This window comes from Epinephelus lanceolatus, chromosome 3, assembly GCF_041903045.1.
Source record: "Epinephelus lanceolatus isolate andai-2023 chromosome 3, ASM4190304v1, whole genome shotgun sequence".
Taxonomy (NCBI): Eukaryota; Metazoa; Chordata; class Actinopteri; order Perciformes; family Serranidae; genus Epinephelus; species Epinephelus lanceolatus.
In genome coordinates, this window is record NC_135736.1 from 20,230,395 (window position 1) to 20,252,121 (window position 21,727).

General features: G+C 43.9%; 1 protein-coding gene across 2 annotated transcripts in view; it reads left to right on the forward strand.

The window, feature by feature from the left end:
- The first annotated feature begins 2,339 nt into the window (after nt 1–2,339).
- Nucleotides 2,340–21,727, forward strand: part of ldb1b (LIM-domain binding 1b) — a 33,523-nt gene continuing 14,135 nt past the window's right edge. The window contains exons 1-2 of one of the 2 annotated variants that reach the window (XM_033623222.2): nt 2,340–2,692; nt 9,587–9,766. In XM_033623222.2, the coding sequence (XP_033479113.2) occupies nt 9,739–9,766 (28 nt within the window). In that variant the 5' untranslated portion in view covers nt 2,340–2,692; nt 9,587–9,738. Of the gene's footprint in view, nt 2,693–9,586; nt 9,767–18,258; nt 18,406–21,727 lie in introns of those variants that run through there. The other variant, XM_033623221.2, reaches the window with a different exon arrangement.

Consider the following 21,727-nt stretch of genomic DNA (forward strand, 5'->3'; position numbering starts at 1 on the left):
TTGCTTCTTCTTAAATGCACATGTTCTTGATGTTTAGGGGAAAGTGTCCCCTGCTTCCCCCTGATATCTGTGCCTATGTTTTATACCTTAAGTATATTTTGTCATTTGACTTTTTTGAATGCAGGACTTTCACTTGTGAGTTACAGAGCATGTCTACAATGTGGTATCACTACTTTAACTATTTACTTCACTAGTTAAGGGTCTGAACTGTTGTTGAAATGTCCCAGGAGCAGCATGTTTAAGGAGAGCTGTCACATAAGAGTATTTACTGTGAAGGCCTGTCAGGGGAAACCCACCAGAAGACAAAGTTATAGTTGTAGTTGACAGTTGTTGTGCACATCTCAGAGCAGAAGGTCGCAATGTGTAGTGGACCTGTCATGCTTCATGCTTGTTTTCATTTCTTTGTGTGTGTGTGTGTGTGTGTGTGTGTGTACTCTGCTGTCATGCTGTTGTCACGATGTACAGCAATTAAGAGATACTGCGTGATGACAGACTTAAATATATGGGAGGCGAGGCGGTCCCTTAGGTGTCTCTTAGTATGGCTTACGTAGAAAAAAAACTTCTACACATGGACATGACATTATTCTTCTCTGTGTATTCTCATCTCACATTGTTTTGTGTTTTTAATTTGTTTCACCTGTCATATTTATATCTCAGTCATGTGATTGCCTCCCATTGGTTCCTGCTACTGTATAGGTGAGGCCCCACCATTGTCCTCTGTTTTTGAAAAGCCCCGATAAAGACCTACAGTAGTCAAAACATGTTGGCTCGTTTAATGATTCAGCCACTGTAATAACAGCTTCCTCCCTCATTTATATATTTCTGGAGTGCCTGTGTTGCCTTCCTGTGTAGACTTTAATATATTTTCAAATTCCCTCTTTACTGTAGCTCCTTGTTGGTTAAGTGGTAATGATGTAGATAAATCTGTTGTGGTCTATTGTCTCCACTAGATGGCAATATTACACATCTCCCATTGACTTCACTCTTTGCTCTCTTTCCGATTAGCCCTCCAAAGTTGTGAATGAGTTAATTCCCAGTGAGCTGATTGCTCCCAACGAGCAACCTATCTGCAATGGATGCCAATCAGATATTCATACCTGAATGAACTGGGTGCATAATGAACTCAGGTTCATCACCTCTTCATTTGTGTGGCGTTATCTTGTATCACCTCGCTGTTTGTCTGTGGAGGACTACGGATGTGTCTGGCCTGTTATCTCCTGCATACCAGCGAGGAGTTGACCTTTCTGTTGAATGTCATGGTGGTACACAGAGTCAATGGCTGTACTAGATTATTTGGGGAGTGAAATATGCGCACAGACGCACACTTTAACAAGGTACCACATATTCCCCGCTCATTTATTTTGATGCACAAGGCCACCTGGTTCTATATACGTCTTACCTACAGTACATCTGCTCAGTGACCTCTATCTGGTCTTTTGTGTGTGTGTCCTTTGCTTTATCCCTTAATCCCACATCTTCTTCTGTACTGTTGCTACATCTCTCTTCACCCCCGCCGCACTCACACACCACCTCCCGCCTCGTCTCCCACAACTCTTGAAACACATTACTGTCTGAAATGGGGCCAAAGCATCCTCCAGTCTCCAGCGGGTGAGGTGTGAGTGTGTTCAGGAGCGTGCAGAGGCATGTGTAAGTGTGTGGGTGTTCAGGAGAGGGGGGGAGTTCTGTGTAAGTGGGTCACCTTACTGCAGCATCCAGCCACCATGTCAGTACATGGCCCCACACACTCAGACACACACACTCATTTAACCCACTCTCCATCTACTGTCCCCTTTTTTCCAGGCTGTTTTTGGTTGGAAATGTAAAACGCACTCGTTCACTCATAAACAGACATTTTTCCTAATTCCCTTAAGCGCTACAGAGTGCCAGACTTTACTCTCATTCTCGAGGGGGGGAAAGGAAGAAGAGTAAAGAAATAAAAACATCTTTCTCTCTTATTTTTCTTTCATGCCTCTCACTCCTCTCTCTCTCTGAATCACTCCCCTCCTCCCCTCTGCCTCTCATCCCTCCCTCACTCTTGACCTGCAGGAGGACTCCCACGGTGCTCTTTTGGCATGTTTGAATTTTTAAAGAACCCATGAGGTCTGAGGAGTCAGGTATATGCTTTTCTCCCTCTGCCTCCCTCACACTCGCTGCTACTGCGTGCATATGTGTGAGTGTTTTTCTATATGACTCCCAGTCGTCTTGCCTGCTCAGTCATGCAATGTTTGCGTGCGCGTATATGCATGCACTTCTTTGACCTTTCGGATATTGTGTAACGCTGGGGGCAGCGTGTTATAAAAAGGCAAAAGCACTCTGATCTTTAACTTGACACCATCTCTGCAGGGTGAAGCGGGACACACGAGCATGTCCATGAGACTGTTGGGGAGTTGTGTTGCTGTTGTACTTGTTTGATTTTTCTTCACTTGAAGTAAGTCTTCTTTTTCTTACGCTTTCAGAGCAGAGAAGAGGAATGCCCTCCCACATGGTGCCGAGAACATCTGTTAGTGAGAAATGAAGGCCTGAGAGAGAAAGAGGAGAAGGAGGAGGAGGAAGGGGACTTGCATTAATACAAGCAGGGAAAAGAAAGGAGGTGAAGAAAGAGCAAGAGAGCATGCAGAGAGGTGGAAAGGAGAGGAGAGAAAGTGACAAGACCTCAGCTGGAGGAGACCACCCTTTCTACAGAGCAGCAGAGGTGAGAGACCGTTCAGCAAGAGGTAGCGACTTACAGGTGTACACGATCACGGGCACGTACGCACACAAACACACTCAGCGTGGTAACAGAAGCCTGCATCAATAATGTAGCCGAGAGAAACAGGATGCAGATTCTGCCTTACATAAGAGTTTACAGAGGGCTGGCTGTCTCAGAACAGCCTCTTTCATTCTCTGCTTTGCCCTCAGGCTGGATGCACACAAGATTTCTCAAGCTAATTAACCACCACATTTGCCATCCAAACAACTTCTCAAGATAAGTGTGTGCCGCAACAAAGGCACGAGAGCGACGCCAAAGACATTTTTAACTTCAGTCTACTGACTTTAGGTGATTTGTTTTACTCTGCAGGGCGACATTTTTCAGTAGTGTTTCTCCACTAGTCCCTAATTTGCTGTATCTTACATTATTGAAGTTTCATTATTGAAACAAGCCTGTTGTTTCGTAGCGGGCATGGTTAGTTTGTTGCCAAAGTAGAAATCCTTCATCATTAATGACCTGAGAGCTGAACTTTGTCTCTGCAGCTGCGAACAAACTGAACCTGCCAGGAGCCAAAGCACATAGTTGTCAGAGGTCACAGGGGTCACAGAGAGATCATGGGGGTCTAGCAAAGGCTGCTATTTACCTTGGATTGACTAGATAGGATAAATCTGACCAAATCAAAATCTGAAACACACTTGGCACACAACACTCTAGCAGAGTGGCCCTATGGTGTTTTGTGGTTGGTACACTGCTTTGGTCCAGAGTGAGATAAATCAGCAAATGTTGGGTGGATTCCCATGACATTTGTTAGAGATGGTGATGAACCCTGGAGGACGTATCCCATTGACTTTGATGATGTCTTGTCTTTTCCTCTATCACCACCATGAGACTCTAGACTATGTTTAGCATCTTTAAGCTCATTGTTATGTTATCATTACCTGTAACTATAGACACCATGATGACACCCATTGGTTTGTAGACTCGCATCTTAGAGCCTTGAGTTTGGCATTTCGGCCGTCACCAGCTTGGATTTTTGGAGCCAGAACTGACCGTATTTGGACCAGAGGGTGGAGCTGTGGAGGAGCAAGAGGTGGATCTAACTCATGTGCATAGAGGACAGCTTGCCACTCAGAGCGGCCATGCCTTTTATTGTGTGTAACATTAAGCCTTAAAGGTCTAGAGTGTAGGATTTAGTGGCATCTTGTGCAGACTGCAACCAACTGAAACTTCTACCGTGTGCCAAGTGTGTAGGAGAACTGTGGTGCCCAACATGAAAACATGAAAACATGAAAACGTGAAAATGCAAAGAGTGAATGGCCCTACCTAGAGGCAGTGTTTGGTTTGTTTGTTCTGGGCTACTGTAGAAACAACATGGCAGACTCCGTGGAAGAGGGTCCGCTCTGTATGCAGATACGTACAGCCAGTTCTAAGGTAACAACAACACAGTGATTCTTAGTTATGAATCGTACACTCCATTTGTTGGGTATTTTAACATGAGGGTCTGTGGGAAATGCGTCTGGAGCCAGTCTCAAGAGGCTGTTCAATGAACCGCAGTTTTTGGTACTTTTGTGCTGGCTTTATTTTTCAGCTCTGGAGGTTGCCTCTTGCCTACAACTAACTGTTTAGATTCACTCTCACCATTCTTATGAAACATTATTTCAAGCATCAGGTGTTTTTTTCAGTGAAAAATGTCTAAAAACCCACTGTGCACTACCTGCCCAGCATCAAACAGCAGACAGACATATTTAGCATCTAGCTGGTGAACATCGTAGAGCATAGAGTGCCTCAAGAATGAGCTCTAAAACCATTGCATTCCCAGTTCCCTTGTCTCAAAGTCAATGTTTTTTCTTGTTTGTTTTTTTTAAAAGATTTTTTTTTTTGGCTGTTTTGCCTTTAATGGACAGGACAGTGTGAGAAATGGGGGAGAAAGAGAGAGTGGGGGGACGACACGCAGCAAAGGGTTGCAAGCAAGAGTCGAACACGCAACCGATACAACGAGACATCACCTCTATACATGGGGTGCCGGCACCATCCACTACGCCACCGACGCCCCCAGTCAATGGGTTTTTGAATGGGTTTTTGGTTAGATACCTGAAATAAGTTGTGTGGTTAATACAAGCTTAAGAGACCTTCACGTTTTGTTCTACAACATAAGAGACATCAGTAAATACCCTGCTCATGAATTCTAAAGCTTTTATGTGTCTTTAAAAAGGCAGTTGCTAACAAGTGGCTAATTGAGACTACAGAACGTCATCACATTGAACACGGCTTTACAGCATCATCGTGGTGGGGATGTTAAATCATTTGACCATAATGTAGTTCCTTTATAACCCAATGTTAGTTTTTTACTTCTGCTGATTAAATTTAGGCTTCAAAAGTCATAAAAGTTGTGTTTATTTGTGAAGATTATCTTGCTAAACAAAACATGTAAGTATCAGAAATGTTTGTTTGCTGCAGAGCTTATTTTCTGCAATAGTCCATAATCCAATGGAACAATCCCACAGGCTTTTTGATGAGGGAACTGGGGTGAAGCTAACTTCCGCAGAAAAATATCATCCCTGGGACCCTCTATTTAGCAGCCAAAGGGAGAACTATTTCCCTCAGATGGTGGAGACCAAAACAGAGCTAAAACAAAGAGTAAATATGGCACTTTGACTCCAAAATTATGTTGCTGTCTGCTGGAAGTGTAACTAAGCAGCCATTTGTTAACACGTTACCCCTAACAACTTTATAAGGTAATATAACATGTCGGAGTTGTGTTTACAACTTGCGCTGCCCCCAAATCAAGCTAAAAAAAAAAGTCAGTCAGGTTAAACAATATGATAAATACAGACATGAATCAAGGAAAGTCAAAAGAAAGCACTGAGGAAACATTTTAGGAGGGAAGAAGTAGGAAGCTGTGAGACTTGATTCACTCCAGAAATTGCTTTCCTGTTGTCCTTTGTCATTTCCTTCACCTTCTTATTTGTTTGTACTGTCTGTCTTTCATCCCATGGCCTCCGCAGCTTCCTTTGTTTCAGTTATTTATCTGTGTTATGTGGGCTTTGACTAACTGTTGACGTGTGTGTGTGTGTGTGTGTGTGTGTGTGTGTGTGCGTGTGCGTGTGTGTGTATAAATAATTATGGTAAGGTGTAAGACAGCGTGCTTTGTGCACACATCCGCTTGAAAGTATGAACTTGTCAAAACTGTCTGTATGAAACTGTTAATGTGGGCAGATATATGTGTGAATCACAGTTTTCATTTGTAAATGTGTGTGTGTGTGTGTGTGTGTGTGTAGAGGCTCATCATGCTTGTGCTATCCTTTTTCTGCCACATTGCCATGGCGACAGTGCCCTCCCGGGGTAATGGGGGACGAGTGCGCCAGAGCTATTTATTCTCTCTTTCTCCCTCCCTCCCTCCTTCCCTCCCTCCCTCCCCTCCTCCCCCCTCCATCCATCCATCCATCCATCCATCCATCGCCCTCTCTTTTCCTCCTTCTCGCTCTCTCTCTCTCTCTCTCTCTCTCTCTCTCTCTCTCTCGCTCTCTCTCTCTCTCTCTTCATCTCTGCCCTCTTCCTCCTGCAACCTCTCCGTCTCTCTCCTCTCTCCGTCTCCCTCCTTCCTCTGCTCTTTCTTCCCCTCTCTGATTGGCTTAACACTCTCCTCCTCAAAATGAGATACTGCCTAATGAGACAGAGGGTGAGGAAGAGAGGGAGGGAGACAAAGAGCAAGTGTCTTAAAAAAGGGAAGTAGAAATATGTGGAGGAGGCGATCTGTGCAGTCTTGTGTTCCTTGTTGCATGTAAAGAGAGAACCTGATTCAACGAAACTCTGTGATGTCATTTTGGAGGGAAACAGCACAGAGTGTCTCTCTGTATAAGAGCCTTCATTTAGCTTTCTGTCTTAGCTGTGTGTGTGTGTGTATGTATTGTGATGTGTATGTATGTAGTCTCTTGAGGTGTGCTGTGGGCTTAGTTGAGGTCATGACCTTTGAAATGGTTTGAAGATTTGACAGTCTCTGGAAAAGCAGTGTTTGATACTGTGTGTATTGTTTGAAGCAGAGGTCAGCAACCTTTCTGACTTGTCTCTCTGCCCTTAAAATGAGGCAGTGTCTACGTGTGACCCCTTGTCATAGGTGTAATACAGTAGGATATGGGTTAAGACTGAATTCCCTGTCCAGATTGTTTTATTTGAAACATTTTGGAAGGCTGAAGGATTGAAATGATCCAGTATTTCACGAGAAAACAGCGTGTGGAGTTGTCTGAAAAATGAACAGAATTTTGCGTAGCTGAATTAGTTAACGTCTGCATGTTAAATATGAAGCGACAGCCAGCAGCTGGTTAGCTTAGCTTAGCTCAGCGACTGGAAACACGGGGAAACAGCTTGCCTGGCCCAAAGGTAACAAAATCCAGCTACCAGCACCACAAAAAAGGGTAAAAACAACATGTGGTTAAAGAGGCGTTATGTGCCAAACTATTTACTCCCGGAGCTTCCAAAGCTAAGCTAACCAAGTGCTGGCCTCATTGAGTGGTATCAGTTTTCCAGAGGTGGGAGTAAAGCCCTGTTTCCACCAAACAGTTTCGGTATGGTATCTTTGGAACCAAAAGTAACCCTTCAGACATGGTACCTAGACCCTAGCGTTTCAACTGCAAACAGTACTCTTAAATTTCCACTTTTCACAGTGGATACGGAAAAAAAGCGTACCAAACTGAACTGAACGTACTGCTCGGTGGAAACGAGGCGTAAGTCACGTGCAAGTCACAAACACGTCTCAAGTCTTAGTCTTCAAGTCTCAAGCAAGTCCCAAGTTACTGTCATGCGAATCAAGTCCAAAGTGAAAACAGAAGTGAAAACTGATTTTTGTTCTGCTTTGTTTCTTTTTTTTTAATCACTGTCGACAACATTATCCCTGAATCCAAATTTTGTTATTTTTGGACCAGCTCCCTCCATGATTGCTGACTCGTGCATTGGCCTCTCCTGGTCTGCTTTGTCCTGGTAGATTGCCAGGTTTGTGTACATTGCACTAGAAATAATGACAATCATGACTGAAGAACAAAATGTAACCTCTCAACATCTAGAGAAATGCAAATATTTAATATAAGAAGTCCTTTCAAGTCATCTGTCTCAAGTCTATGTCAAGTCTCAAATCATGAATACCAAGTTAAAGTCAAGTTGAGTCCTCAAATGTGCGACTTGAGTCTGACTTGGGTCAAGTCTTGTGAATCAAATACCCCACCTCTGTCAATTTCTCAGCAATCAAGAAACCAAGTAAGCATATTTTCCAAATTGTTGCACCATTCCTTCATCATCTGCGATCTCTTTTCGAGGCTCCTGTCCCCCAGGTTGGGAACCGCTGGTTTAAAGGATAAAATATAAAGGATATATAAATGGTCATTTCCTTAAACAGCTGGACACTGTAGCTTTGAGCAAACGTTACTCAAACAGGTGTAAACAGTGTGTTTATTGGGGACTATTTCCAGCGGTGGATCAATACACATTTCAGTGTTACAGTAAGTTATAGTTAGTATTTCCAGCAGCAGGACAATGTATGTGGGATGGTCTCAGTATTAACTACGGTGTCCATGTACATGGCAAAGAAGGAGCACGTCAGCTGGCGACTCTGTCTCTCAAACACACACGAAACTTGTGCATCTAACAGAGAAAGACAAATGACATAGTGATGGAGGAAAGATTAGAGCGCGATGGAGACAGTGGGAGGGAAAGGTGGAACGGAAGAAAGAGTAATAAGGAAAAAAAGAGAGACAGCGAGGGATGGGGAAGGGGGGGGGGGGGGGGGGGGCAGGAGAGATAAATGGCCCAGTAGACAGGAAGATGAGTGAAGCGAGAGAGCAACACTGTGTGGCACACTGCAGACAGAAAGACTAACGGAGCGAGAGAGTGAATGGGCGAGAAAGGGAGACGACAGAGAGAGAGGGAGAGAGAGAGAGAGAGAGAGAGAGCCGAGGCACGTCAATCGCCCCCCTCCTCTTTCCTCCTCCCTTTTCCTCCCCCTTTTCCCTCCCCCTGCCCTCCCTGCCATGTAGCAGACCTTCGCTGGATGGTAACAAGCCACTCAGACGGCTGCGGCACACACACACGCATGCACGCACACATGTACATACAGCCAGATCTCCTGAAGATCATTTAAACCTCCGTGTGTGCACTTCTGCACATGTTCATATATGTTTGCGTGTGTGTGTGTGTGTGTGTGTGTGTGTGTGTGTGTCTGTGTTGCTGAAATGTGTGTGTGTCATTGTAGCAGCAGCAGTGAAAAACAGCCTCTACATATTTAAAGGAGAAAAAAAAGGACCCACATCACATGGTTGTTATTCTCTCAAATCTGCCTCTCAGGTCACTTTGACAGTCCACTCTCTCCCTCTCTGTGCCTTCCTCGCTCTAGAACACACACAGACACACATTTACGCACACTCTCTCTCTCTGTCTCTCTCTCTCTGTCTCTCTCTCTCTCTCTCTCTCTCTCTCTCTCTCTCTCTCGAGCACTCAGCCGCTCGTTCCCTCCCTTTCTCTTCCTCTCTTTCTCCCTCTCTCCTCCCACCTGAGCTGTAATTTGCAGGGCTGATGAGGGTGAGGGCAGAGCAGAGGCAGGAACAGAATCCTTCTCACTCTATAACACACACACACCCACATACACACACACACTTACACACACAGACACACACTCACAAACACGTACACGGTGTGATTCACAGTGTACTGCTACAACTGAGAGAATCCGATCCTTTGTGCTCTTTTTTTAACCTCTTCTTCCCCTCTTTCTCTCTTTTCCTCCCTCGTCGTCACTCTCTCCTCCCTCCCTCCCTCCCTCCCTCCCTCCCTCTCTCTCTCTTTGCTCCCTGGTGGTGTGTGTGTGTGTCTGTGTGTGTGTCTGTGTGTGTGTCTGTGTGTGTATGTGAACAGTGGGGATAACAGACGCTCATGTGAGCAGCCTCAGTGGCGGCAGCAGTGACTGGTGAGAAAGAGGAGAGAGGAGAAGAGAGAGGAGAAGAGGAGCGAGGATAACAGAACCACCACCATCATTCTGATCGGATTCACACCAGACATGTGAGAAGATGTCCGTGGGCGGCTGCGCGTGTCCCGGTAAGTAGCTGCCGTGGTGATGGTTGCCGTTAACGACAGCCCCACTGCCGCCGCTGCTGCTGCTGTTGCCAGCCGCTGACTTTTTCTGGTCGTTGTTGTTGTTGTTGTAGTTGTATTTTGGTTGGCGAGTGTGGCTGCTGCGTGGCGTGACTGGGGCAGGGAGAGAGGTGCCCTGGGGCCCAGGGGCTCTGTTTGCAAAGGCTCATGGGAGGTCGCCCTCTGTGATGGCTGAGAGGATGGAGAGCAAAGAAAATACTAGAACAGATGGATCAACATGTAGTCTGTTTCATTTTGACTTTTCCCTCGTCAGTGTGACAACAAAGTGCTTCTTACTGTTTGTTTAGTTTGGAAATTAAGAGGGAAAAGATGCTCGTTGGCAGTACAGACATCTGGGCATGAAGTTGTTGCTATGGCACCACTAATGCTACTTCTTCTTCTCCGCCAGTTTGTTTTTGTTCTTGTTGCTTCTGCTGCTGATTTCTGACTGATGGCCCGCGTTTACAACAGATTTCTTTTAAAGCTGACACAGATGTTGCGCTCACTTATCCACAGTGGAAGTCCTGTGAAAAGCTGACGGCCTCTCATGCACAGATACCAGAAGAGAAAAGAGAAAAAAGAAAGATCAAAGTGTGACATTTAAAGGGCAAAGGTCACCGGCTCAGATCAAAGGATTGAATGATTGATTCCGCACCTCCTCCCACATGAGCTATTAATGAATGTTTGATGTTTCACAGCTCACACAGGAGTATATCATTTAGGATGCATGAGGAGCGCGATGGTGGTACAGTCAGACGCTTCTCGTTCCGTTTTAGACACGAAAATGCAGCATCACCACATTTGTTTGGCTGTAAGTGGCAGACTCCTGCCCTCGACGTTGTATAATGGCCTTGTTATTTTCCATCCTAGAAGTCATTTCTTCCTGAGTTCACGGAGGGTCAGCGAGTGCACTCGTGAGAGGTAGAAAGGCAGAGACGTTCTGACCTTGTCTCACGTGTTCCAGTCACTATAGCATCACCATTTGTTTATTGCTGCTGCTTTCAATCACATCTACTGCCCCTCGTGTCTGTCCTCTCTTGACCCGCTGCTGGGAATCAGACAGATGACCTGGGTTTCATTTCGACAACATGATAACAAAACAATTCCGCAGTCAGGGTTTTGCTTGTCACTATTTTTAATAAAATTGGTTAAAGTTGAGTAACAGCCCCGGGGCTTCTGGGAGCTCAGCCACCGAGAGCAACCTGCAGGGAGTAATATCCGTCATATTAGACCACCATATTGAGAGGTGTGCGACTTCTGTTGAAGGCTGAGGAACTCACCGCAGTCCCTAAACTGTTGTGTTTGGGTGCTGAGTGCCTGACAGCAAACAGATAATTCTTCTACATTTTATTGGCTTTAATCAGACAGAGGAGGAAAGAAAAAGAGGAATCAAGGTCTGGAAATAAACCCAGCGCCGCCGAGCCTCAGGCAATATATTAAGTGTTACAGCGATTTATGTTGCACTCCTGATAGGACATGTAGGACATGAGATATAACCCTATAGCTAAAAATGTATTCATAATCATGATAAATGTAGTCAGAACCTACAGCCATACAATACACAGCAGGAAAGGAGGGAGTAAGTATGATAGAGTTGTGTGTGTGTGTGTGTGTGTGTGTGTGTGTGTGTGTGTGTGGTGCTATATCACCCTGACGTGGCCTCCTCTCTCCTGAACCACCAGGCCACAGTGGCCACTGTGGTCAACCCTCCAACAGCCGGGATGTGGATACAGAAATTTAGCCAACCACGCATCCAGGATCAGATTTCCCTGTTGCCAGCCTCGACTTTAATCATTAGAAAGATGGAAACACTAACTGGTCCCATGTCTTGCGGTTTGGAAACTCTGTTGCTGACGGATTATTTCAAAGACGGAAAGTTTAGGCAAAGCAAATTAAGAGACAATGCCAACTCATCCTGGCCTCTACAGTTGTGTTTAGATGGGTGAATGGGTGATGGAACGAGACATGATTGAAGCAGACGGATGTAGAAATGTGGACAAAGAGAGAGAGAGACATTGGTGTTGTGATCAAACCAGACGGATTAGGTATCAGCAAGGACAAACCCTCTAGACACACCGGATGACAGTTTGTCTTGAACACACAATGGCACAGGGAAACGTGGCGTACCAGTGTTAAGTGTGACTGCATGCACACAGGAGTTTTAGTGTGTGTGTGTGTCTGTGTGCGCGTGTGTTTTCAATCTCTGCGCAGCGCCCCGTGCTATGAAGGCAAACGCTGCCACCTCAGCCGTTAAACAAGCCTGCACAGCAGAGGCGGGAGCGTTTGTTTAGAACCGGGCCTTAGCTATCTTGCGGTCAGATTGCATACTTAATCACCGTGGTCATGGAAATTTCCAAAAAGACGTTATGACCGCACTCTTGTGCGCTCCACTTTTACTCCCGTATTGTTCTCTCTGGTGTTCCCCCTTTCTTTTCGCCTCAGTTTTTCTGCTTTAGGGATTCTCCCTTTTTTCTGTTTTTCCTTTTGAGCTCACAGGAGAAAAAGGAGAGCAAAGCTGCTTTTCAAATCGTATTTGATGCCACGTAAAGAGTCTAAATGAGTCTGTAACTTTCAAAAGGCAGCACAGGGAATGTTAAAACTTTTGCATACACCAGCAAGTCATTCATTTATATTCTACCATGCAAACCTGGAGGCCTGAAACAATGTGTGTGGCGAGCACAGCTTCACCTATACAACATGACGCAACTAAAACCCAATGTTAAACACTGCCTCCAAATATGGAACAATCGCCTCCATTCACTCGTGTCAACTTCAGATGAACCCAAAGCTTGACCCTATACAGTGATGCTGGTTAATTTGCACACTGATGCCAAGTTATCCCTCTCTACTTTGCGTTGTACATTCAAACCACTTAGAGAGGCCAGAGAGATGACTATAGAAAACATAATGTAAAACTACAAAGTGTCTCTGTAGTCGTTCCCCTTCTCTTTCTCTCTTGTTTACATTCCAGAGCCGTGTTCAACACTGAGGGATCCTCCCCCTTCTTGTGTGGGCTCTGAGTCTGTGTGCATGTGTTCGTTCGTATGTGTGTGTGTGTGTGTGGACGTATACACACACGCAGCATGTGCCCCAACATGTGGGTGACATAAACAGTGGAGTGGAGTGTGTAAGGACGTGCTCAGGGCTGCAGTACATTGAGGGAACGAAGTTACAATACAGTACGCTCTGTGCAGCTACAGATGTTTTGTGCTTTGTGGTCAATCTGTGTTGAACCACCCAGACCTGACATTACACCCCCTCCTCCATCACTTCTATCCTATCTCCAGCCTTTGCACAGTGTTTCACTATGCACTGTGTATATACCTTCATCCTTCCCCCTTTTCTCCCCCTCCCCTCACTCCCTCTTTCTCTTTGACTCCCCTGATTGCTAGCGTATGTTGCCTGGCTGGCTGGCTGGCTAGATGAGGGGAGGGAAGGGGGGGTTGGGGGGTGGTAAGGAGGGAAGAAGGGGAGAGACTGAGAGAGGAGGGGAGGAGAGAAGGGGGAAGGGACTGTGCCCTCTCATGCAGAGAGTCACATGGTGTCCCTGATTGGAGGAAAATGAGTAAAGACTGCAGCCCGGCTGAAATGGCAACAGACAAAAACGCACAAAGGCTGAGCTGTTTAGAAACGGGTTGCACAACAAGAGAGCCTGAAGAGGAGGAGGAGGAGGACGAGGAGGAGGAGGAGGAGGAGGAGGGTGTGACGGAGGGGAAGAGAGAGAGGGAGTGAGCAGATACTGAGGAGAGATGTGGATTAAGAGAGAGGAAGAGGAGGAGGAGGATCAGGGAGGGTGGCAAGGAAGAGAAAACAGGAGAGAGGAGAGGTGACGGGGGGGGGGTGGAGGAGGGAGGGTGGAGGTAGAGAGCAGAAGAGCCAAGAAAAGAGAGGCAAGTGGGAGATGAGCACCGTAGGAGCGCAGGAGGAGTGGGTGGGAGGGAGAGAGGGTGAGACAGAGTGAGAGAGAGATCAGACTGTGTTTCTATGTTTTCTGCAAGGCTGAGCGGTGACGTGATTGGCTGGGGGGGTGGGGGGGCAGACCTGACTCTGAGATCAGAGACAGACAAAATGGCTCCCAGAGAACAGAGAACGCAGCATCAGGGCACTGTCATCTCCCTTCACACAGCTGTCAGCTGACACCAGCCGCCGCCACACACATCTGACACACACACACACACACACACATATACACACACTTTCTCTCTCTTAAAGGCTAAGCCACCTGCCAAATGCCAGTGTGAGGGAAAAACTGAGGATGATGGGTATTAATGCAGATCTTTAAGTTGCTCTCATATGTATGTGCAGATCTTTTATTGGGAAACACTTTGTTATAAACACAGATGATATAGATTAATGACAAACTAGCACACAACAGAGCCTTTTCTCTGGTTTAATCCCTTCACCCATTGGCCTGTACTGACATGTGACGCGCTCGCCGCTGAAGTTCCCTTGTTGCAGTGAGTCTGAGTTCGCCTGCCAGAGAAAATCCTGAGTAGGGAATTCACCCAGTGAGTGAGAAAATACTGTAGGGCAGCATGAAAACAAACACACCGGCTCACTGCAGCCACAAGAGGGAGCTGCCGTCAAAGGACAACCTCTGATTGTAGGTCAGCTCTAATTTCTGCCCCCTGTAATGATGCATGGTGACTGTAAAACAAATGGATGATGATCACTCATCTGCACACAGTTTCACTCCTAAAGAACATTTTCATAACAGCTTTGATTATTGGTCTTTTATGTGAAGTTGCTTTAATTTGCTCTTGCAAAGGAGCTGAGTCAATAACAATTTTCTGTCTGAAATATAAGAAGTGGTAGAAGAAGTCTCTTATACGCAAGATAAAAGTAGCAGTACAACAATGTCAAAATACTTTGTTACAGCTTAAAGTTCAAAAACTACTCATGCAAAAAAGAGTGCTTATTAGATATTATTTATTTTTTATTATTATTAACTAAGGAATGGGGAGAAAATTCTATACTATGGTATATGCAGGGTAATGATATTGATATTTATTGCTATATAGTATATTTTCTGCAGAATAAATGTTCATTGATAAAAGAAATATCTTGGCAAATGAACATTCAAGCAAAAATCATTTAAAAAAATCCAATACACTCATAAAGCAGTCATCTCAGACTGTGAGTATGTAGACGTAACTTTTAATTTTAATGACCTAATTACAAAACGTGTCAAACAAGCAAGTAGAGGAGTGGTTGTTTGATAATCAAAGCTTGCAGGCTGAGGTCACCTGTAGACAACCAGTGCTGTTTGCCTACCTGATTGTACTTATGTATAAGCCAGGTGTAGGATTTCCCTTGATTTCGACCAAATTGAAATGTTTTATTTAAAAAAATGTTCTTTGACTGTGGAGATATCACTCCAGAATATGTTAAATTTAAGGTTAACCTCAATGTGTTGGTATATACGTACCTACACTTTGTTCTTTATGTTTGACAGCAGCATTGTGGTCAAGCACACCTCAACTGAGACCAAGTCATGACCAAGACCAGACCAGTGTGAGTCTCACACTTCACGATAAAATGTGGAACACACAAAAACATAGGCACTCCTCAAATTGATCTGAACAATTCACATTCCCATAAAACCGCCACAGCAAACAAATGAAGAGTCCTCCTTCACTGCCATGCTGTATAACCTGTATGTGTGTGTATGTGAAAGTGAACCGTGAGAAATGTCTTGATGAAATAATCAAAAGGCATCACAGAGGTGACTTTTGTGTTTGGTAATTTTCCTTTGTTTTCTACGAGCAAACAGACACAAACAAACACTAAGGAGCTGAAATCAACTTCACCATCTTTATTCAACACTTTAGTGAAATCCTGCAGCTGTGGTCTTGACCGGTCTTGAAATAAAACCCAAAGTTCTCTTTGTCTGAGACCGAGACGAGATTGAGTAAAAATGCAGTCGAATCTGAGATACGCCCAAGACCAAAAAGTGGTCTTGAGACCAATAGCGGGTACTACAACACTGTTTGACAGTACACCAGTGTGACGAGTATCATTATAGATTAGGCTGTTCTGGTTTTGAGGAGGAAAGAAACAGATTAATTGAACACTACAGGATTAATCCAAGCACTATTACGTTTTAAACATTATTTTACACTAAGAACAAAAGGGTTTACCAGTCTTCCTAAGTTTGTTTGTTTATTTCACTTCCTTGAATTTTTATATGTCACTATGTCCTTAAACCTCATGAGGGATCATTAAGAAAAGTCCTAAAGGTCCAGTGTGCAGGATTTAGGGGATATATTGGCAAAATGAAATATACTACAATAAGTACATGTTCTTTTGTGTATAATCACATAAAGATAAGAGTCATTGTGTTTTTGTTACCTGAGAATGAGCCATTTCTATCTACATAGGGAGCAGGTCCTTGTTTATGGAGATCGCCATGTTTACCGTGGACAAACCAAACACTGGCCCTAGACAAGGCCTTTTGCGTCTTCACATTGGCCACCGTAATTAGAAGCCTGTTTGCAACAAGCAGGATCAGAAAAACGATGATTTGTAACATGAAACTGCTACTGGTTTTAATCATTGTGTCCTTTTGTTTTGAAGATGAAGAGACCTCTGCGGATAATTCAGCTCCCGGTAATTCTCATAAACAATGCAGGAATTCTAACTGGGAAAAGTTTCAGCTGGTTGCAATGTCCAATCCTCACTGCTGTATGCCCCTACATATCCCTAAATCTTGCACACTGGACCTTCAAGTCCTGCTCATTCATTTGCAATATTGTCCACTGAGGCCCAGTATACCCAGAGCTAATAACAGAATACCACCATAAACAGTGTGACAACAATCTCTGATGGTAGACATAATTGTATTTACTCACAGATATGTCGTCATATCCTCCTGAGACCCGAACTTTTGTTTGGTATGCTATTTTAATTTGTCCTAGCTATTTAGAATCAGTGGGACCTGATAAGTTTAACAAATCTAAACATTGTCAACAATTACAAAGTCCCAGTGTCCTCAAATGAGACGATAATAAAGTCCCAGTGTCCACAGACAAATACTTCCTAATTAACTTGTAACTGTTGCTAAAATTAGTCACACATGTATTCCATATCAAACTACCAACAGCATTAATCTTAAATAAACAAGTTGTAACCATAAAATGTGATCAGGTTTTGGACCTTGTCCACTTTTGTGTCGGGATCAGCTGCAGACTGACTTGGCAGAGATGGCTGCCATCTTGTTTTTACATTGATTAGTGGGTTGTGCAAATGATCCGTCTGCATGTTCACTGACAGAAACCTTGTTACAACTTTAAGTTCCTCTAGACAGTCAAGTTTTATCGTCTTCTCAGGGCTACGAAAGGGCCACTAGATGGGAGAAAAAAGTGTCCACTAACGAGGACAACAGGTCTAAATTAAGAAGAATGAAGTATATGGTCAAGTAAACCCAAAATGCGATGTCCTCATGTGAGGACACAGGGTCTCCCGGCCATTACTTAATGTGTAAATAGCATTTTTGAATAATATTTGTAAAATCTTAAACAGTAAAAGATGTCAGATAAATGTGCTTGAGTATAAAAGTACAACATTGTCTGTGAAATATGGTGAAGTAGAAGTAAAAACTAAACAACAAAAAGGACGTGAAGTACCACTGCAGATAAGTGTCAGTGATTCTGACTCGCAGACTTTAATCTGAAGCTGGCCAATGTTCCCTGTTAGTGCTTATTCCTCCGAAAAAAGGAAAAAGAAGTGGCAGCTTGTCCTTTGGATCTTTTATCAAAGCTGAATCACACAGATAGATCTTTGTCCCTCCATCTGATCCAATAAGAGAGTAAAAACGCTTGAGCTGCCAAGTGTACAAAATCTGGCAGACAGTGACCACTGAGAAGAGCCCCAGAGACACTTAACTAGCCTCCATACAAAAGAATGGGACTATATGTGCTAGTGATGTGTTTACAGTATGTCTGACTTTAATACTATGAAGTGGTGCCATGAAACTGTATCTGTAGCATAACTGTGGTCTAATCTATGAAAACAGGAGGGGCTCTGTTTTTATTCCTGTTTTGGGAAAAAACAAAAATGACCTGATGTCACTGTCATCTGTAAGCTGGGGTCAGTGTAATAAGGGCTGCTTCTACGCTCATAGCAACAGCAGGCTGTCTCCAGATCAGTGTTAAAGACGGTGTTGAAGGGAGGGCGACCGGGACGGTTGTTATCAGAACTCTGGCAGATGTGTGTGCCGCTCAGTTTCCTGTTGACTAGTGAGTGGAAGTGGCAGGCTGCACACATTTGCACGTACACAGGCGACACGTGCATGAGAGCACACACACATGAACACACAGGCGCGTGCACACACCCCCACACACAGGACCACACAGGCGCGTGCACACACCCACACCCACAAACACACACACACACACACACACACACACACACACACACACACACTGTAGGCATCCTTCTCCCCCCCTCCTTGTGCCCCTGAGCCTGACAGTCTGGACATGGGAGATATCAGAGTAAGGGAGAGGCATGAAAACACAGACCAAGTCTTTGAGTTAGATCAGTATGTGAAAGTGCATGTGTGGGTGGCAAAATGGCGATGTCAGACCAGCTTGAAACTGAGGGAGGTAAGTCTCTCTTTCTGACCTTTTCCTTGTTGTCTTCCTCATAGCTGATTCAGCAATAAAACCCCCTGAGGTCAAACAAATCAAAGCAGCTGAGAAAGAAAATGTCTTATTGTTTTTCTGGATTTATCTCCTGGTTTGTTGATGCTCAGAGAAATTCTGTACAAGTTCAACCCTCTTCCCCTCTTTCTTTTTTTGTGTGACTTTGACAAAGGCGAATTAAACAAGTTGCACTTGTAGGTTTAAGTGTAAGCTTTGTGAAAACATCACACAGTGCACTTTAGGGAGTTTATTCAGCCACCGCACGCTCCAGCTTTAATCACTTATTGTACATGGATTTATGGCTTTAGGTGTGAATGTGTGACTGTGAGTTGGAAAATGAGGCTAGCTGGTGAAGTGAAGGTTAGGCAGCTGTGTGTGTGTGCACTGTGTGTGCATGTGTGTGTGATTCGCTGGTTGGGGTGCTGGTTGTAGATAAGGCCTGCCCTATGCCTGAGAGCGAAAGAGACGGTGTGTGTAAGCCCTTCAATCCTTATCCTGACACACCTCCCACCCCCACCTCCTCTCCATCACCCCACACACACACACACACACACACACACACACACACACAGAGCGAGGATTAACCCCGTCATGTACCATTTCAATGGGTGAGCTTTGGAGGCACACACACACACACATACACAGGATTAACCCTTGTGTGTCCATTTCCATGGATGGTTCTTAGCTTCGCTCCGGTTGTGACAGCACTGACTGCTTGTGTTGCCATGGCTACAGGGGCCAGCAAACGTAAGATAGGCAAATCCACATAAGTCACCCACAACAGACACTCTAAGCTACTACCGGCGACACCTCCCCCTGGTAGGAGTCACACAAAGATGCTGCCAAAAGACTGACAGGAGCCTCGCGAGCTGTGAAGTGCTCATGTCACAAGCTTACCATGGTCAGACCAATATACATAAACTCAGCCCGAGCATCTTTGTTGCCGGTCGGGTGAGAGACAGGCCTTAGAGCAGCTTATCCTCTCTACATGTCTGGTTCCGGGAGGCACTGCACTTCACACCACACTCAAGATTTCTTCCAACACGAGAGTCGGCAAAGAGGAGTGTGTTTGAGCTGTCGTCTTCATTTTACAAATGTGAGGGAGTGATGTTCCAGGATTGAACATCCAGCTGAAAAAGATCTGCAAATATGTCAGAATGCAGCGACAGAAAGCAGAAAAGTGCAGCTGATAAGACACAGCCAGAAAAGTAAACATAATATTAAGATCATTTTACCTGGCCTCATAGATGTCATTTACATCGGGGACACTGGGATGTCCTCACAACTCTATCAAAGCTTACTTTGTCAAAAAGGTCTGAAACTTGAACCAAGAAATGTTAACCAACAAATGAGAAGGCTTTAAGAAAGGATTGTTTGCACAATAAGAAAACATACAATGAAATACAGAGGAAACAAATGTGCATTGTCCAAAAAAAATGTAAAAGCTATAACATAATAATAAAATAAAAAAATCCACACTAGCCTGCTGATTCTAAAACTACCTCAAAACGTGCAGCGCAAATCAGTAACTTTAACAAATTCTTGACGACGTCTCCCCATGTCTAACTCTTCCATTCTCTCCTTGTGAATGTGACAACACATGAGCTGTTGAAGTCCATGGGCTTAGAAATTAATTAGATTAAATGAATGTGTCATTGAAGTTACTTCTCTGAACAAATAAGGACGGAAACTACATGTCTGTTGACTCAGTGGGGATAACATTAAATCAGAGAAGTTGATCTACAGGAGAATAAACATTTGAAAGCAGCACCAGATCCCTTACTGCATTATATTCTGCTATATTTTTATATTTCAAATTTTTACCTGCCTGAATTTGTGTTTTTCTTTACATAAGTGAGGACATTTCCATCATAAATTGGTGCCTATAAAATGACCAGAATGCAGGAAATTAGGTGTTTAGAGGACCTTGTGCTTCATATGTGTCCCACCTAATACTAAAAGAAAACCAATGCACTTGCCAGTAGCCTAGGCTTCTCCCTTTTGATGCCCTGGTAAGCATTTTTTCCCCTGAATCATCATATTTATCTACTCTGACCTCAAACCATTCCCCCCATCGCATTGCTTAAAAAATCACATATGTCTGAGACCATTTAAAAAATGCTTTTGTTAATCTGAGTCCTCACGTCTCCACCAATTTTCAACGCAGATTTACAGCCTTGCCTGACTTCACTGTCTCTGAAATGTCAGAATATCAGAGACGATGGAGAAAATACATTACAATAAACACTAAAGAGGAGTATGTCCACTGGACTGTGGTGAATATAGGAGTGACATAATAAGTGAATGGATGTTTGACTGATGGAGTAAATGATTACATGGATGATAAATCAAATGAGTGCCATTCCATTCATCATGTATATATGAATACAGCTGAGTATTTAATTAACGCATGCATTATTAATATTTTTATCTTCATTTTGGTCATACTTTTGCATCAGATAGATACATACTTTATTCATCCCCCCCCCCCTTGGGGAAATTCAGTATTACTGGTAGTATGTTCCTTTTTTCTCTTCTTTCTTTTCTTTAAAGCAAAATATATATAAACATTGTAAGCAATATAGGCAATTGGAAATTAAATGTGCGCTTTTGCAATAAATAATTCACCAAAAAAATCTAATATATCAAGCTCACAACATCCAAATTTGTCAGCTGCACCACCTTGTGGAACTGATCCTTGAAATGCACCCTGTGAATCATCTGTAAAATACATTTTAAAAAGTCGATCCAGGTCATAGAATCAGATTAGAGTACAGATTTTTGAATCAGACTCAAATAAACACATGCACACACACTTTATCTGCGGGTTATACTGTTTAAAATTGTGCCTCGAAAATAATTCAGCTTGAGCCAAAACACAGTTAAAATATGTTGTAATAATATTACCTATCAGTGTCGATGCCCAGCAGCCCCTGTGAAAGCCTGTTAACCATTTCCACAGAGCAGCTCCCAGGAGCAGCTTAATTTGTGAATAAATCATTAATGAAACATTGTGTTTTCACTCCCTGTGTACATGGGTAGTGTATAAATCAGAACCACGCTCGTGCTGGTGGCTGCAACGTCCCTAAATAATTGAGGCGGGGGAAAGCACTTCTGAGTTTGAAAGGAAAGAATTTCTCAACCTTGATATGGGATCACCTGCCAAAAATGTTGGGAGTCCCACTCATCCTTTAGGGATAAATAATTCATATCAAATTAGCAAATATTATGACATGCACTTGCATAAAATATATGAAAAACTACTGACCTAATACTGCTTGTT